The 17,923-nt window shown below is 43.4% G+C and overlaps 1 protein-coding gene across 10 annotated transcripts in view; it reads left to right on the top strand.

Moving 5' to 3' along the window:
• Positions 1–17,923, top strand: part of HMCN1 (hemicentin 1) — a 409,401-nt gene that overhangs the window by 61,900 nt on the left and 329,578 nt on the right. For 9 of the 10 annotated variants that reach the window (XR_008305548.1, XR_008305547.1, XR_008305549.1 and 6 more), the window contains exons 2-4: positions 549–619; positions 7,119–7,277; positions 8,508–8,630. Coding sequence is in view for 5 of the 10 variants with exons in the window: in XM_053242914.1 (XP_053098889.1) it covers positions 549–619; positions 7,119–7,277; positions 8,508–8,630 (353 nt within the window). In the remaining 5 variants the exon portion in view is untranslated. Of the gene's footprint in view, positions 1–548; positions 620–7,118; positions 7,278–8,507; positions 8,631–9,776; positions 9,849–17,923 lie in introns of those variants that run through there. The other variant, XM_053242916.1, reaches the window with a different exon arrangement.

The following is a 17,923-nucleotide window of genomic DNA, read 5'->3' as shown; positions in this document are numbered from 1 at the left end:
GATGGAACAGAGAGTTGGTGGGAGTCCTCTCTCCGCTGCTTGTATGAGCAGAATTGCCATTCTGCTTGCACAACTGCTAGTTGGGATCCAACCCAATGTCATCATTGGTTTAACTTTACACTCTTGAATGACTGTTTCCCACAATCTTCTGACCAAGGAAAGAATTCTTGACTTTATGGTATCTTTGTCAGTTATGTCTTACTGGGTCAGAGTGTAGCTTGAGTATCCAATGTTGCTTGTAAATAAAATAAGTGATTGTAGGGAATGGTGTTTTGCTTTTGAGGGATTTGGCTGGGTTAAAGAAAGGAATGTGGAAAAAATAAAGCGTAGTACTGTTCATGCTTATTTTCTCACAGTTGAGGAATTGTTGAGCTGCCCATATGGGTCAGTATTTCACATTAAGGCAATCTGACATTTCATCATTTGAAAAACAATGCTGTAAATTATGTTGTTTCTCATGTCAGATCTTGTGATTATGAAACTTTTAACTCTCTGTGGATTTTTTGTTGAAATATCCTGGCGATTTACTCATTTTGTTTCCCTTTCAGAAATTGGTCCTGTAACAATTACGACAGATCCCAAGAAATTTCAGTATGAACTTAGGGAACTATATGTTCAGGTGAGTGGGCTACTTATTCTGTAAGGTTTAACTGATCTGCAGTCTTAGGAGTCATCGTTTTGAATGTTTCTCCACGCAAAAAAACTTCTGTCATGCAGTAAACCTGCCCAGCAGAAAAAGAAGTTCAGTAGTCCTTTCTTCTTGGTGGTCTCTGGGCAGGCACACATTTTATTTATTTATTTAAAAATTCTGTCCTGTTTTGCTTTCAAAGAAACTCAAGACAACTTACGATAAACATTAAACAACTATTACAATAAAACGCAATAAAAGAGTTCTGTTGGACAATAAAAAGGGAAAGAAAGCAGATGTAACCTTCCATTTGCTTTCCACCCACCCTTTCCACCCACTATTTTCTCCATCCTTGTCCTCTTCTCCCCCCACTCCTTGAATGACTTGTCAGTGGCCACCTTCATGCTCCTACCTGTAGCCTTCTTTAACACATCTGTCTCATCCTTGGCTTTTCCCTGGTCTGGCTTAAATCTTTCCTCACCATCCGTTATGTTTTCTGCTCCCTCCCAGATGCTCCTGTCTGCCTTCCCTGCCTTACTGGCGTTTCCTGCCTGCCCCCTGACCCCACTCTTGTATTTTGCAGTCTGTTGTGTCAGCTACTGTAAGCAGCAAGTGGAAACCTTGCTGTATCTCTCAGGGTCCTGGCTCCTTCCCCTTACTTCTGTGTTGGTCTCAGTAGGGCCAGCGGGAGTGATGGCTGTCGCCGCATCTGATGAGTCAGGAACTGGGCTGGGATCTCACTGGGAGTACGTGCAGTCGGCGACAGGGAACCTTGACAGCAGACATCAAACAAACTCAGAGAAAGTCAGCTATCACCCAGTCTCCAATTTGCCATTGCTGGGCAAGGTGCTTGAATACCTCATGGTGACTCAGCTCCAGGAGATAGGATGAATCAGTCTATATTATTATTTATTTACACAGTCAGACAGGTGTTATTGACTGGTTTGTTTTATCCAGACATCAAGTCCTTCCCAAGGACCTAGGATGGCTGAATTTTATTGTCAATGTTGTTGCTGTTATAGATATCGTCGCAGAATATAGGCTGTTCCCAGTAAAGCTGCTTTTTGTAATTGGCTGATGGTGATTTCTGTGGCCCCTATGATGTTGAGGTGCTCTTCAAGGTCTTTTGGAACTGCACCCAGGGCGCCAATGACCACTGGGATTATTTTGGTCTTTTTCTGCCACTGCCTTTCAATTTCAATTTGTAGATCTTTGTATTTGGTGATTTTTTCGATTTCTTTTTCTTCTATTCTGCTATCCCCTGGTATTGCTATGTCTATTATATTATTAATTAATTAATTAATTAATTAATTTGATTTCTATACCACCCTTCCAAAAATGGCTCAGGGTGGTTTACACAGAGAAATAACAAATAAATAAGATGGATCCCTGTCCCCAAAGGGCTCACAATCTAAAAGAAACATGATAGACACCAGCAATAGTCACTGGAGGTACTGTGCTGGGGGTGGATAGGGCCAGCTACTCTCCCCCTGCTAAATAAAGAGAATCACCATGTTAAAAAGTGCTTCTTTGCCAAGTTAGCAGGAGTTAACTTGATCCTTTTCGTTCTGATCTTGATCCTCTTCAGTTTGGCTTCCATCTTGGATGAGGACTTTAACTGCTTTGCTTGCTTTACTGGATGACTTATATCAGTCCCAAAACTGGGACAGAAGCCAGGTTGAAAGAAATCAAAGTAGACAGTTTCATCCAAGTACTTCTGCACGTTTGAGTACCATGCTCAAGAGTGGCAAATTGGAGACTGATTGATTGTTGTCCAAAACCTCTGGGTCTAAGGCCCTGGTGGTGCAGTGGTAAAACTGCCGCCCTGTAACCAGAAGGTTACAAGTTCGATCCTGTCCAGGGGCTCAAGGATGACTCAGCCTTCCATCCTTCCGAGGTCGGTAAAATGAGTACCCAGAATGTTGGGGGGCAATATGCTAAAATCATTGTAAACCGCTTAGAGAGCTTCCAGCTATAGAGCGGTATATAAATGTAAGTGCTATTGCTATTGCTAAGGAGGGCCTCTTTAGTAGGTGGTGGACCATTGCCTGTCTTAGCCCTGTTAGAACCAATACCCCGCCTATCCATTTGACTAGTCTCCACCCTAGCTGCCTGAACCAGCCAAGCATGCATGTGGATGCTCTCAAATTCCCAAAATCCTGCCCATATCCTCAAATAATTCAAAACCACAGAGCTGATGGGGGCTGCCAGAATATCATTTGGAATTGTCAATGTGGTATTCAATCACAGTGAATGCAAATGATTTTATCTGCAAAACGCTCTGCAAATTGGTCACAGCAGGCCATGCGGAGGGGCCCAGATGTGGAAAACAGCACTCCACAGAAAATGTTTCTCTGCAGACACCTTTGTGGCAGGCAAGCAATCTCTTTTTTACTTCTACAATTGCCACAGAGTAGTCCTGATCATTATGGGCTCTAGACTGAGTTAGCCTGGATTCATCATAAGTTTTGCTCCCCTGTTGCTCCAGTTGCCTTCCCAGGCTCTTCATTGCCAAAAGCTTCACAGAGAACCATGAGGCCATCTGAGGTCTGTGACTGGGAAGAGGACGCTTGGGAATGATCATGTCATTCCTTACTCCATGGATCAGCCAGGGCTGATACTGCCCTCTGCTGTTGGGATATCCCTTGGTCAACTGAGGACAATGCACAGCCCTTGCCCTGCAACATTATGGGGGGAGGAGGAGATTGTTTGGCTTAAAGATGTTACTGCTTAAAAATAAAGTGTCCTGTTAATTGATTCTCTGCTCTCTAAATAACCAAATTATTCTGTTGGCATAAATTTGAACACATTACAATAAATTTAGCACATTAAGCTTAATAACATCAAATCCTTTGCTGGAACAGTAATTTATGTAGCTCTATTAGGAAGATTTTTTCAGAGCTACAGGAAAGAAAACAGAGGTGTGTGTGGGGAAACAGAAGGAAAACATAGCTGAATAGAAAAGGCATAGCAACATAACTTGCATAGCAACATGCTGTGGGGAAGGAGAACATTCCTGGTTTTCATTAGCTAAAGAGAAGAAGAATTAATGCCATAATTTAATATCATAAGAATACTGAAGCAGTGGAACAAAATTCCAAAGGAAGTTTTTGAACAGTCTTCGCTTTAGAAGTCATGACGATTAAATCTGACAAACCTGTTGAAGAGGGTCATTCAGGGATAATGCTTAACAGGAAGGCACACACTTTGAGGCGAGTCTCACAATCAGTGAGACTCTCCGGAAGGGGGTTTGCGTGGAGAGCAGGCTAAGCCCACTCTCCCTTCAGACGATCAAGCCAGCAGCCCTGGGCGGCTGGATCGGCCGCCCACACAACTGCCGGCTCTGTCATGGAGCCGGCGGGGGCTGCGGGAATCGGGGGCAACGCGGCTCCTGGAAGGTCCAGGATGCCCTGTGCGAGTGTGCAGGGCATCCTGGAGAGACCCCTAGGGCTGGGAGGCTTGTTTCAGCCTCCCGGCGGGGGTCTCCTCATGTGTTGCCGCGACATGGAGCCACGGCGCGGCAATACACGATCACAAAAATGGGGTTAGTGGAGGACTCGCTTCACTAACCTCATTTAAGGGGAGGGCTACAAAAGTGGGTCACCTGCTTTGGAGAAACCGGGCTTGCCTGCAAGTCTGGTGGTTCTCACGCTCAGCCGAAATCGGGCTAGGCTCCCTTAGCCCGATTTTGGCTGATCGTGAGAATCACCTCTATGTGTCTGTCAAAAAAGGTTTATCCAACCACGGCAGGCATCTAACATTCCAGGCAACCTGTTAGAGGAACAGTGGAAGTCCTTGAGCCACTTCAGACTTGCAGCTGAATGTATGGCTCAGTGGATTCACCTGTACAAGGGTCAATTGGTTTAAAACTGGCGTCACTCTTCAGCTACAAATCCTGGGAACTATAATCCCAGGTAGGGTTACAGAAAACGTTCAGTACAATATGTGGGTATACAAATTTATCTGGGTGTTAAAATTATGGGAAGTCACTAAATGTAACCTGCCCAAGACAGAATATTGTATGCGTCTTTGGGCATTCTAACACCTTTCAATTACAAATGAGGATTTTGCATTCTTATTATATTAAATGATTAGGAAGACAAGTAAAACCTTTACCAGAATTTTGTGAGCATTCTGGTGGCAAGTGATTGATAAAGTCTTCCTTGAGTTCTGGGCAATAGCTCTAGAACTGATCTTCTTGGTTCAAGATTGCCACTGCCTTACATGCAGTGGCGGCTGGTGAGGGTGGCACGGGGTGGTGGTGGGGAGAGGTACCTTTAAACGTTTTTACCAGCAATACCGCTGGCATCTGGAAGCCACGGATAGCAGCCACCCCCCGCCCGGCATCCTGTATGGCGGCTGCTCTGCCTATGTCACTCACCTGGCCTATGTGCATGTGTGACGGCCATTTGCATGGTCAGCAACACCATGCTGGCCACGCAAGTGGCTGCTGCGCATACACAGAGGCCAGGTGAGTGCTGTAGGCAGGGCAGGCACCATGCACCGATATGCAAAACTGCGGATGGTGAGTCCGCAAATACAGATGTTCTCCTGTATATGAAATAAATGCCTTTCAATAAAAATTGTTACTAACAAAAAAAGAAAAACTCAAACAGCAGAGAGTTTTTTTAAGAAAGCAGAACAAACATGGGGGGCAGACAAACTAATGTTCTATTCCTCCCCTGAAGACCTCTGGAGCAAAATAATGTTTACTATCAGAAGGCCAGGAGCAGTGTTCTCTCTAATTTTTTTCAACTGTGTACGGAATGAGTTTTCTTCTGGGCGCAGTATCACAGCAGTGTTCACACATGTATATTCAGAGTGGGACCTTCCTGATTAAACCCGAGCGGGATCAAAAATCAAATGAGCAGATAACAAAAAATGTGTGAGCGTCCATGCGCACGTGCACACCTTAGAGGGAACACTGGCCAGGAATGCCAGACTAGTTTTCCAGAGCACAGTGGGTGCAATATACAGCCAAAAAGGCCTGCTTCCCTGTTTTGACTTGCCTAACTTTCAAAGAGGAGGGAATGCAGAAGAATGCCTCAGTTGAAGTCCTAAGAGATCAGGCAGACTCCTATGGAAGGAGGTGGTCCTTAAGATATCCTGGTCCCAGGGCTTTAAAGGTCGATAACAGCACTTTGATGTGGGCCCTGAATCAAATGGGGAGCAAATGAAGCCAAAACGATATGTTATATGCTCCCTAAAGTAGGTTGCAATTGGAAGTCCCACAACTGCATTTTGTACAAATTGAAGCTTCCAAATACTTGTCAAAGGCAGCCCCATGCAGAGTATTACTGTGGTCTAACTAATCTAGAAGTTACTAAGGTATGCATGAATGTAGTCAGGTCAGATCTCACCAGGAAAGGGTGCAGCTAGCATACCAGCCTAAGCCGTTAAAAAAGCACCTCTGGTGAACTATGACACATCAACTTTCTTTCTTTCTTTCTTTCTTTCTTTCTTTCTTTCTTTCTTTTTTTCTTCATTCATTTAAATATGTATATCCTGCCCCTCCAGTACAATACTGCTTGGGGCAGCTCACAACAGTAAAAGTAATATAAAGCTTAAAACAATAAAACAAATTAAACAGCATAGAATAAAATCAATTAAAACAAACTCAATTAAAAACAAACCAATTAAAATATTAAATTAAAAGTCCGTCAGTTTATCATTAAAATATTTTAAAAGCCTCTCTAAACAGATGGGTTTTGAGATCTTTTAAAAAAAACCTAAGGTAGGGTGTGTGATGAAGTTATTCTGGGAGGGCATAACATGGCCAAGGAACCACAACCAAGAAAGCCCTGTCTCTTGTCACCACCAATCAAATCTCAGTCAGTGGCAGAGCTGTGAGCAGGGCTCAGGATTATGAACAAAGATTTGTATGGCAGATTCGTATGGGTGAATGAGGTTGAATACACACCCTGACCCCAAGCCATGTAGGGCTTTAAAGTTCAAGACCAGCACTTTTAATTGGTCCCAAAAGCAAGCTGGCAACCAGTGAAGCTGCCACAGGATAGGTGTGATCATCGAGGAGTGACTAGCACCCATGAGCATCCTTGCAACAGCATCTTTGCAGCATTCTGCAGTTTCCAATAGCAGAGTCCAATCTAGGAGCACTCCCAAGCTGTGGACCTGCTTCTTTCGGGGATGTTCAGATGACTGACATGAAGAAACTCGAATTTCAACATTGCTACAATTTTTCATGCTTGCATCTCAGGATTTCAACCATATATCTAAACCTGGATTTTATGATTGAAAATATAGGAGGTTCTATTAATTCAGAATAGCTGTGGCTACTTTGGGTTTCATCCTAAGTGCCATGTGCTAAGTTCCAGTCCTTCCCCTGTGTTGCCCTCAAAACATCTCCTGAAGTGTTTGGAACAGGGTTGGGTGGGGCAAAGTGGGAGAATAACCCAAAATTGAGGGGACACACATTGTCAGTGATTTTGACTAATGTTGATCCATTTCCTTATTTGCCAATTATGAACAGGGAGGTGGTGACTGTCCAGAGATGAGCATTGGAGCAATCAAAATTGCTCTAGAAATTTCTCTTCCTGGTTCCTTCATCTATGTATTTACTGATGCACGATCCAAAGACTACAAACTGGCTCATGAAGTATTGCAGTTGATTCAGCAGAAGCAATCGCAGGTAGGAAGGAAGCATATCCTAGTTCTGATGCTTTCAAATTTTTTTCTTTCTTTTTAATGTTGTTATGAAATATATTGGGATACGATAAGTTCCAATCAACAATAAGTAGTTCCATACAATAGTAGTATAGTTTCTTCTATATGGTACATCTCATCTTACAATATGTGCTTTTATTGGAGAAGATCTTATATTGTGGTAGCAAGCATGACTTGTCCCCTTAGCTAAGCAGGATCTGCCCTGGTTGCATATGAAAGAGAGACTAAAAGTGTGAGCACTGTAAGATATTCCCCTCGGAATGGAGCCGCTCTGGGAAGACCAGAAGGTTTCAAGTTCTCTCCCTGGCTTCTCCAAGATAGGACTGAGAGAGATTCCTGCCTGCAACCTTGGAGAAGCCGCTGCCAGTCTGTGAAGACAATACTGAGCTAGATAGACCAATGGTCTGACTCAGTATATGGAAGCTTCCTATGTCCCTATGTTCCTATTCACTTCCATGGTATACCAGCTAGATTTAAGCTAAGTAGCAGGTTTTGCAACCCCCAAAACTTAACCATTATTATTCTTCATTGGTAATCCCTTGACATCTTTGGAGGTCTGTCTTGCACAGCACTCTTCAGCATGTGTCCAGCAGCTGCTGTAGACCAGGAAGTTCCAGTGGTAGGTCTGGATAGGAAACTTAGGGGATGGGGCCAAAGCTCAGTGGTGGAGCATCTGGCATCTCCATGTGTGGCTGGGAAAGACTCCTGCCTGTAGACACTAATGAGCTAGATGGACCAATGATCTGACTTAGGATAAGGCAGCTTCCTGTGTTGACAAACTTGACCTGGACTTTGCTGCTGGAAAAGAACGAAAGTGGTAGAAATTCTCCTGAAACCAATGAGTAACAGTTTCTAACTTTTAACCTCTCTTTTAAGCACTCTTAGTATTGGAGTTCCAGCAGATGGTATTTGTTTTTGCAAAAACAGTTATGATTAATGAAAACTGGTAATTACATGAGGCATTAATGAAGGCTATTAAATAATTGGCCTATCATCCTACTTGCTAAGATGGTATTGTTCTGAAAGTTGTTATACTAATTACTGGAGATTGAAAATATTACATAAAATGTATTGCTTTAACAGCACAGTGTAGATTTCCTTCAGCTAAATTGTTTTCGGACGCTTTGCTTGTTTCATTCTTTTGCATTTGAGAGTGATTTAAATATTCTTCTTTTCCTTTTCCTAAACCATATAGGTTGTATTTGTCCTAACAGGAGACTGTGATGATAGAACACATATTGGTTACAAGGTCTATGAAGAGATTGCATCAACGAGTTCTGGTCAAGTTTTTCACTTGGACAAAAAACAAGTCAACGAGGTATGATGGCTGGAGTTTAATTTTGATGGCAGTCTAGTATTTTCAGAATGTTATGCGATATGCATATTTGTCTAGTTGCCTCAGTGTGGGCAATATATATACTGCTAAAACTGTAACTATTGAAGCTGTCCCTGGAAACAAAGGATTTATCCATACAACCACCCTATGAAATAGGTTAGACTTAGAGATTTGCCCTATAATCACACCCAATGACCTTCAAGGAAGAGCAGGGATTTGAACACAGATGGTCTTGGTCCAACCCCCATTGCCTCCTTCTGAAAATCCAGATTATTTTGGGAACAGCTTCCTTGCAAAAATGGGTGAGCATGGGATTTGAGCCCAGCATCTTGTGGGCACAAATAAATTGAAAGTGCTAGAGCGACAGAGCTGAACGCTATCTACAGATTTTGGCTCCTTATTTCTTTACAGTGTAGTTAGGAATAATTGTTTCATTGTTCCTTGAAAATGAATCCTAGGAAAGGCAATGACTCGTGCAGAACATCTTCGAAGAATGAGTAACTCTTCTGTCCCTCTGTCTCAGGAGTAATTGAGTGATTCCATCCATTCAGAATATGGCAGATATACTGCAGAATCTCTTGCTTCTGCGAATGAGTGAATAAGGCTGCAGGATAAGGCCCCACCATTGTGGGGCAGGCAGCTAGGTCAATGAAGTGATTAAGACAGGCTGGGGGTAAAATACCAGATCAAGTAGAAGCAGATCAGAAAGACAAGAGGCAGAGGAAAAGGAGAGCTAGTCTTGTGGTAGCAAGTGTGGCCTGTCTCCTTAGCTAAGCAGGGTCTGCCCTGCTTGCATATGAATGGGAGACTAGAAGTGTGAGCACTGTAAGCAGGCGCGTAACAACGATAGGGCAAGGGGAGGCAGTTGTCTGGGGGCCCCACTGCCTGGAGGGGCCCCCCAGAGGCACCTCACGTGACTCCCCATTGCCCCCTGCCCAGCCCCAAGGCCCCTCAGCCACTTGCCCTGTTCGCCGTCTCTCCAGCTTGTTCTCCTGGCCGGCAATCCAGCAGCAGACACGCTGCAAAGAGCTCCTTTTCTCCCGCCTCTCAGCTGATCGGCGGGTGGGCGGGGCTTCCACGGAGGTCTGGTGTAGGCCTCTGTGAAGCCTGAACTCCAGTAGGGCCCAAGCCAGCCAGGAAGGAGGAGGCAGCTGGAGAGGCCTCCACTGTTCTCTGCAGCAGAAGACCCCCTGCTGCCAGGTAGTGTGAACTCCTTTTTGTGGTTACCTTCCCCACCCCCCCACCCGGATATATAGGGATCTGCTTGCCATAGGGCTTTGATATGGGGGGGAGGGACTGAGAAGTCTCTGAATATTTATTTTTAAACAGCTTGGAAAATTTGCTGGCTTAAAAAAAACTCTTAAAAGTCCTATAAGTGGCTTGTTTCATGGCAGAAAATTACAAAAACTTCTGGAAGAAACAGTATTATATTTATTTTATTCATTCATTTATAAATGCACTTATGTTCAAGTTGTTTTGCAACCCAGAAGGTCTGAGTGAGAACTGTGAAGCATGTGTGGTGCTTTTATTTTATTTTTCTTGTGTGTGAACTGCTCCCCAATAACTTGCAGGGACTTCAGGGTAAATCTGGCCAACATGTGAATGCAGCACCTCCATTCCAGAGGAGATGTGTCTTAAAGGGCTTTAAAAGCCTCCTGTGAAAAACCTCCTGGAATCGAACTTGACTGAATTTGTTCAGAATTCTGAGAAAACAAACATAGGCTCACCCTGCATGGTTGAAAGTCTCCTTGGCTAATCTGCAGCGAGGGGCCCATTTTAATCATTCATCTTTCTAGTGTGTTCTAGGCATTAAAAGTAAAACAAATGTATAGTACTCAATGTATATCACTATATATTGTGAGGTGTGCGTGTGTGTATTCAGTGAAATGTATTTCCAGGCAGCATACTTATTTTGGAATATCAGACTTAAATCCTTGGGGGCCTGGGGTGTGCGGAGGCCCTGGACTTTGAGTGGGGGGGCCCCATTTTAAAATCTTGTCTCTGGGCCCACTCCAACCTTGCTACGCCCCTGACTGTAAGATATTCCCCTCGGAATGGAGCCGCTCTGGGAAGACCAGAAAGTTTCAAGTTCCCTCCCTGGCTTCTCCAAGATAGGGCTGAGAGAGATTCCTGCCTGCAGCCTTGGAGAAGCCGCTGCCAGTCTGTGAAGACAGTACTGAGCTAGATAGACCAATGGTCTGACTCAGTATCTGGCAGCTTCCTATGTTCCTAAGATGCAGTGAGGGTCAGGCTTGAGCTGAATACCAAGTGAGACAAGTAGAGGTAAGGCAAGACGAGTCTGTACTGTTCCTTTGTCAAAGGACATTGCTCTGACTGAGGAACCAAGCCTGTAGAAAGTGTTTTTTGGGGCCAGCAAAGTCCTTATTGGCTCTTCAGGTCACCTGTGTTGAACAACTGTAGTGTTGATTCTAGCCAGTTATATAGATGGTGCTTCACTACAACAGAGAGAAGGTTGATAACTCCCTCTGCCTGGGAGTTACTTTGGTGTCTGCAGGAAGCCTGCTGTCACCGTCCCCAGTTTGAAATCTCCAGTGCTTTACAATATCATCCTTTAATTAGCTAATTAATTTAGATAGCACATTTGCAGTTCCATTTATGGTGGTCTTGTCCCAGTATGTTCTGCTTTTGGACAGAGGTATTTTTTAGAAATGGGTAAAATTACACAACAGAGCTTAGATATGAGATCAGAGTTGGCTCTTTTAAATGTATTTTCAGGAGCTAATTTGGCATTATCAAAGGATCTAATTTGGCATTATTAAGGATCTTATCATTTTTATGTTAACTGCAGCTAGATTATCCATTGCATAATACTGGAAACATAAAACCATATCTTTGACATCTTGGTACCAGTCTATGTGGCATATTGCCATATCTGAAAAATTGACTCATCTTGTTTGTTTTCAAGCGGTCAAGCTAATTCTAATGATTTTTTAATGATATGGTCAGATTTTATTCTGTTCACAAATCAAGATAATCTTAGTCATTCTCTTCCATCTAATTATTTACATATCTGGAAGGATGGTTAATGGATATCATTATGTATCAGTTTTACTATTCATGTTTATGAATAAACAAAAAAAATGGCATGTGCTGAGAACATGGTAGGGGAATGATTGAATTAGCTGTACTGATTGGCTTACTCTCTGAGTAATTGCATTTACAGCTGGGCAACATTTTGCCACTTGGGTGAAAGACACAGCTATATTGTTTGTTTCCTCTATTATAAACTATTAATAAGAAAAACAAGACAAAGGCTTGTCTACATCAAAAGGGCTAGTGGTGCTATAAAACAAGGCAAAAGTGTATATTTACAAGACAAATGTACTATGATCTTGTAGCTCTCCTAGAATCTTTCAGGGACTTTAAGGTTCCGCATTGCTGTTTTAGACAATAGCCATTTTGCAAGCTTTCATGATTGAATTTGCTGAATCAAAGCGTCACATGTTATTAATCTGGGTAATTTGAATCATCTGCCATTGTCATAAACATTCCCTTGGATTTCTCAATATACACAACATTCCATCAGCGGTCTTGTGATATTCTTAAGAAAAGTATAAATATGTTTTTTTTTTAAAAAGCTGGAGTTTTGGTTTATATAGTCATAGTTTTGACTGGTTTATTTTGCTATGTGTATAGCATTTAGGATATCTTGATTATGAAATTTTGGGCTGCTGGTTTGTTTTTCTGGTTGCAGATCTGTATGTATTGTAGTTGGAAGTGTTGTGTCTGTTATAACAAGTTTTTGTTGCAGTTAAATAAATTGAAATTGGAACTTTACATAGCTTGCCCTTCAACAGGAAAGATAGCTGTATGTGGTAGGTAGAGACTGATGGAGATAATTTATGCTATATAAAATATGGAGAGCCCATTCTCATGATTGGAGAATGGGCTCGGACAGGGCGAGGGAGGAAACTGCAAAAAGCATACCTCCCTTGTAGACAATCTCATCCATGTTGCTGGGTGGCTGGATCGGCTGCCAAAACGATTGCTGCTTTTGCCGCTAGCAGGGAAAGAGCGGGGAGGTTTGGGTGTGGGAGGCCCCCTGAGCTTCCATAATGCACCGCACCACGATGCTGCACAGCACCAACACAAAAGGATTTAGTCTGCTGTTTGTGTGCCCTCATACCCAGAATTTGGGCTGAGTAGTAGGCTCCCTAAGTGGGTTTACCGCTGCGCCACCGGCTGGAGCCATGTATACTGGTACACATGCATACCGAAAACCAGGCTGAGCTTCCTTAGCCCAGTTTTTGATGCATGTATGAATAGCTTTGGAGTTTAAAATACTACTAAATGCAGATTATTTATTTATTTATTATAACTACTAGTTCCCCCCTAACAAGTAGTTTGAAGTTGAACTGGTTCAGTTCAATGGATTGATGTTGAGCCGAACACCCTGGGTTCGGCTCGACATCGGACTGAACCCTCCCCCCGGGCCATTCAGGGGGGCTCACGAATATTTTTTAAAAAATTATCGTTATTTAATCTTACCCTCTCCAGGGGGCTTCTCCGAGGCCGCCCGGGGTGTGTGTTTCCGTGGAGGTTCGCCCTCCCCCACCAGCCTTCCTTATGTCAATAAGCACCTGGTTCAGGGTGATCTTCAACCCTTTCTGGGACTTTCCCCCATCACGGTGGCCATTTTGGAAGCCACCGCATGTGCACAATGAGCCCTGCGTGGCCGGGTCATTACCCAGGCTATGCAGGGGTCCATTCCTCATGGACGGTGGCCTCCAAAATGGCCACCGGGATGGGGGAAAGGCCCGGAAAGGGCTGAAGATCACCTGAACTGCATTAATTCCTTACTTGTATGAGTCTCTCTGTGTGTGTGTGTGTGTGTGTGAGAGAGAGAGTGATATGTGCACACGCGTGAGCTACTTCCACCTACTTCCAATCTGAAGAGTGGACAGGGTGGCAGGGAGGTAAGCTGCCGCCCCATCTGCTCTTCGGACCAGAAGTAGGCAAAAGTAGCTCATGCGTGTGTGTATGTCAGTGCGTTTGAGTGTGCTATGTGTGTGTGTGAGCGCGATATGCGCACATGCATGAGCTACTTCCTCCTACTTCCAGTCTGAAGAGTGGACAGGGTGGCAGAGAGGTATGCTGCCTCCCTGCTGGACCATTTTCAAGTGAGAGCTGGTGGGTGAAAAGCAGAGGGAGGGGTAAGTGCACCCTCCCCTGACCTTAAAGCTGTCCCACCCCCGCCTTCGAACCGCCCTGTGTTCAGACCTGTCTGGAGGCCCGTAACAGGGTCTCCAAACAGGGCCCGTAAAAGGGCCTCCAAACAGGTTTGTGTGCATCCCTAAATACAAAGTATGGGTTCTTACCTATAAAGCCCTTAACGGCTTAGGTCCAGGCTATTTAAGAGAGTGCCTCCTTTGTCATAAACCCTGCCACCTGTTACAATCTTCTGGAGAGGTCCAGTTACAGATGCTACCGGATCGTTTGGTGGTGACCCATGACCAGGCTTTTTCTTGTGGCTGCCCCAGGGCTTTGGAATATGCACACTACTGAAATAAGATCATCTCCTCCTCTGTTTGTTTTCAGGAAGAACCTCAAGACTCTCCTGTTATCGCAGGCTTTTAATTAGAATTAATTTTTAATAATTTTAAAAACTTGTTTTAATAACTAATTTATTCTGTTTTTATTGTTATGTATTTTAATTTGTGACTTTTAAATATTTTAAATTTTGTACACTGCCTAGAGATGTACATGTCAAGTGGTATAGAAATATGATAGATAGATAGATAGATAGATAGATAGATATCATAGAAATCAATGTCTCTTCCTGGGAATTTGTTTAAAAGAGGTAATATAAAAAGATTCCTCAGACCCTTATAAAAATCACAAAATAAAATAACATATCTAACTTTCTCCACCTTCCCTGATCCACAAGTTCATATCCTTTCTACTCCTTTTGTAATACCCCTCCAACACACCAGAGGGAAGCGCATTACAACATGCTAAAATTGATGTTCTTTATTTAGAAAGAGTTTGTTTAAGTAAGCTGCTGCACAGAGGCGTAACTAGGGAAAACGGCGCCCGGGGCAAGCACTGAAATGGCGCCCCCCCGCCCCCCCAACATACTAGATTATACTTAGGTTTTTCCTCACAAGCGCCCGCTGCCGCCGCCAAGCCAGGCCACTGACTGGCCGCCAGGCGCCACCAAAGCAATGGGGGGGCGCGGGTGGCGTGGAAGGGACCGCTCGTGGGGGAAGGGGCGCTGACGTGCTCCCTTGACTGCAGCAGCGCTGCTGCACTGATCAGGAAACATTTGTATTAACAAAAAATTTAAAAAAAATTAAAAAAAAATTTTTTTGTCATGGCGGCGCCCCCCACGTGACCAGAAAAGATGGCGCCCAGGGCACGTGCCCCCCCTGCCCCCCTATAGTTACGCCTCTTTATAAAGTATAACAGGGCCTAACCTTAAAGATTACCTAACAGAGTAAAAAGGTGAACAAGGACCAATGTCTGTCTGCTTGCTTGCTTGTTGCTTGCTTGATTAAGTGCTGTCACTGTCATCAGGTCAGTGTCGACTCTTAGTGACCACATAGATAGATTCTCTCCAGGATGATCTGTCTTAAACTTGGCCTTTAAAGTCTCTCAGTGGTGCATTCATTGCTGTCATAATCGAGTCCATCCACCTTGCTGCTGGTTGTCCTCTTCTTCTCTTTCCTTCAACTTTTCCCAGCATTATGGACTTCTCAAGGGAGCTGGATCTTCACATAATGAGTCTGAAGTATGATACTCTGAGCCTGGCCATTTGTGCCTTGAGTGAAAATTCTGGATTGAGTTGTTCTATGATCCATTTGTTTATTTTCCTGGCTATCCATGGTATCCTCAAAAGTCTTCTCCAGCACCAAAGTTCAAAAGTGTCAGTGCTTTTTCTGTCTTGCTTTTTCAAAGTCCAGCTTTCGCATCCATAGAGTGGCACAGGAAAAGCCATTGCCTGAACAATTCCAATCTTTGTAGGTGTAGACACGTCACTGCATCTAAATATCCTTCCAAGGCCTTCATTGCAACCCTACCAAGCGCTAGTCTGCGGCATATTTCTTGACTGCTGGACAGAGGCGTAGCAAGGTTGGAGTGGGCCCAGAGACAAGATTTTAGAATGCCACCCCCCACTGAAGTTAAAACTATATATATAATTAAATAACCTATGTGCCACAATAGAACATCATCTTAAATTATTTTTTAAAAGGTATTGTAAATTGTGGAAGATGCAAGTCATGTAATGGTACTAGAGAAAGACATGCTGTTCTGGTAACTCCAGGTCTTAACACTCGTATCAGTTTTAGAGGATGAATACAACTGAAGGAAGTCTGGGCGGATGCGCGGCTGGTGGAGTCAGTCATGTGACTTGCCTCTAGGGGGCCCCCAAGGCAGTGGGCCCCCAGACAACTGTCTCCCCTTGCGCTATTATAGTTATGCCCCTGCTGCTGGATCCTTTACTGTTGATGGTCGATCCTAAAAGGCAGAAGCTATCCACCAGTTCATTGTCTCCATTGTCAATTCTGAGGCTGGTTGCTGTACCCATTGTCATTAGTTTAGTCTTCTTTACAATTAGTTGTAGTCTGATCTTTTCACTGTGCTTCTTGACTTTCATTACTAGAGCTTGCAGATCATCCACATTTTCAGCTATCAGAGTGGTGTCATCAGCATAGCACAGGCTATTGAAGTTTCTTCCTCCAGCTTTAAAACCACTCTCATCTTCTTCCAATCCAGCTTCTTGCAGTATGTGTTCAGCATATGAATTGAAAAAAGAAGGAGAAAGTATACAGGGTTGTCTTGCTCCTTTGCTGATCTGGAACCAGTCTGTTTCACCATGTACCGTCTGGACTGTGGCTTCCTGTCCTGTGTATAGGTTTCTCATGAGAACAATGAGATGATCTGGGATGCCCATTTTCCTAAGGATATTCCACAACTTGACATGGTCAACGCAATCAAAGGCTTTTCTGTAGTCAATAAAGCACATATTGACTTCTTTTTGGTATTGTTTGGCTTTCTCAATTATCCAGCATGCATCAGCAATGATGTCTCTTGTTCCTTGGCTTTTTCTGAAACCAGCTTGAACATCCAGCATTTCCCTTTCCACATAGGGCTCTAATCTACGATGGATGATACTGTGCATTATTTTGCTAGCATATGAAATTAAGGATATTGTGCGATGGTTTGCACAGTCTGTTAAGTCTCCTTTCTTTGGTATGGGTATGTAGACTGAGCTATTCCAATCTGATGGCCGCTGTGTTGTTCTCCAAATTTGCTGGGATATTTTGGTTACAGCCTTGACTGATTCTTCTTCTGTTGCCTGCCATATTTCTGTAGCTATTTCATCAATTCCTGTAGCCTTCTGACTTGGTAATGACCGGAATGCTGATCTAACTTCATCTTCCTGTACTAGAGGTTCTTGCAAAAAGGGAATATCTTCTAGAGTATCTTGGATGTTGATGTCCCTACTGTACAGATTTTCAGTATACTCCTTCCATCTCTGTTTGATCTTTTCTAAATCAATTACTACCTGTCCTTTGGTGTCCCTTAACATACCAATTCAAGGTTGGAATCTCCCTTTGAGTTCAGAGATCTTTTGGAAAACTTGCCTTGTTCCGTGTCTATTTCCATCCTTAAGGTCTTTAGAGATGTCATTGTAGTACTGCTCCTTATCTCTTCTAACAGTTTTCTGAAATTCCCTATTAAGTTCCTTCCTGAGATCTCTATTTTTCTTGACTTTGGCTTCTCTCCTCTTGGCAATTTCCACCGTCTGTTCTGACATCCATTTTGTTTTCTTCTGTTTCTTGGTCTTTGGCAGTCTCTTTTCACATTCATCATTAACATCTTTGATTTCATTCCACAATTCCTCTGGTTCCCTATCAATGAGGTTCAGAATTTCAAAGCGGTTCCTGATGTTCTCCTTGAAAATGGTGGGTACATTCTCAAGATCATACCTTGGAAGCTAGATAGCTTTGTTTCTCCGTTTTAGCTTGACTTGGAACTTGCACATGAGCACTTCATAACCTGCTCCCGGCCATGTCTTTGCTGTTATAAGTGAGCTCTTCCATCTCCTTTCACCAATAATGTAATCAATTTGATTTCTGTGTACTCCATCTGGTGATGTCCATGTGTATAGGTGCTGTTTTGGTTGTTGGAAGAATGTGTTAACTTAGCAATGAAGAGATCATTGGCTTGGCAGAAACTAATAAGTCGTTCTCCTGCTTTGTTTCTGTTTCCTAGGGCATATAGACTGATTTTGTTTTCTTCCTTACCAT

The sequence above is a fragment of the Hemicordylus capensis genome, chromosome 4 (assembly GCF_027244095.1).
Source record: "Hemicordylus capensis ecotype Gifberg chromosome 4, rHemCap1.1.pri, whole genome shotgun sequence".
Classification (NCBI taxonomy): Eukaryota; Metazoa; Chordata; class Lepidosauria; order Squamata; family Cordylidae; genus Hemicordylus; species Hemicordylus capensis.
The sequence above is the reverse complement of the archived record's forward strand: the minus strand, read 5'-3'. Positions and strand labels throughout refer to the sequence as shown.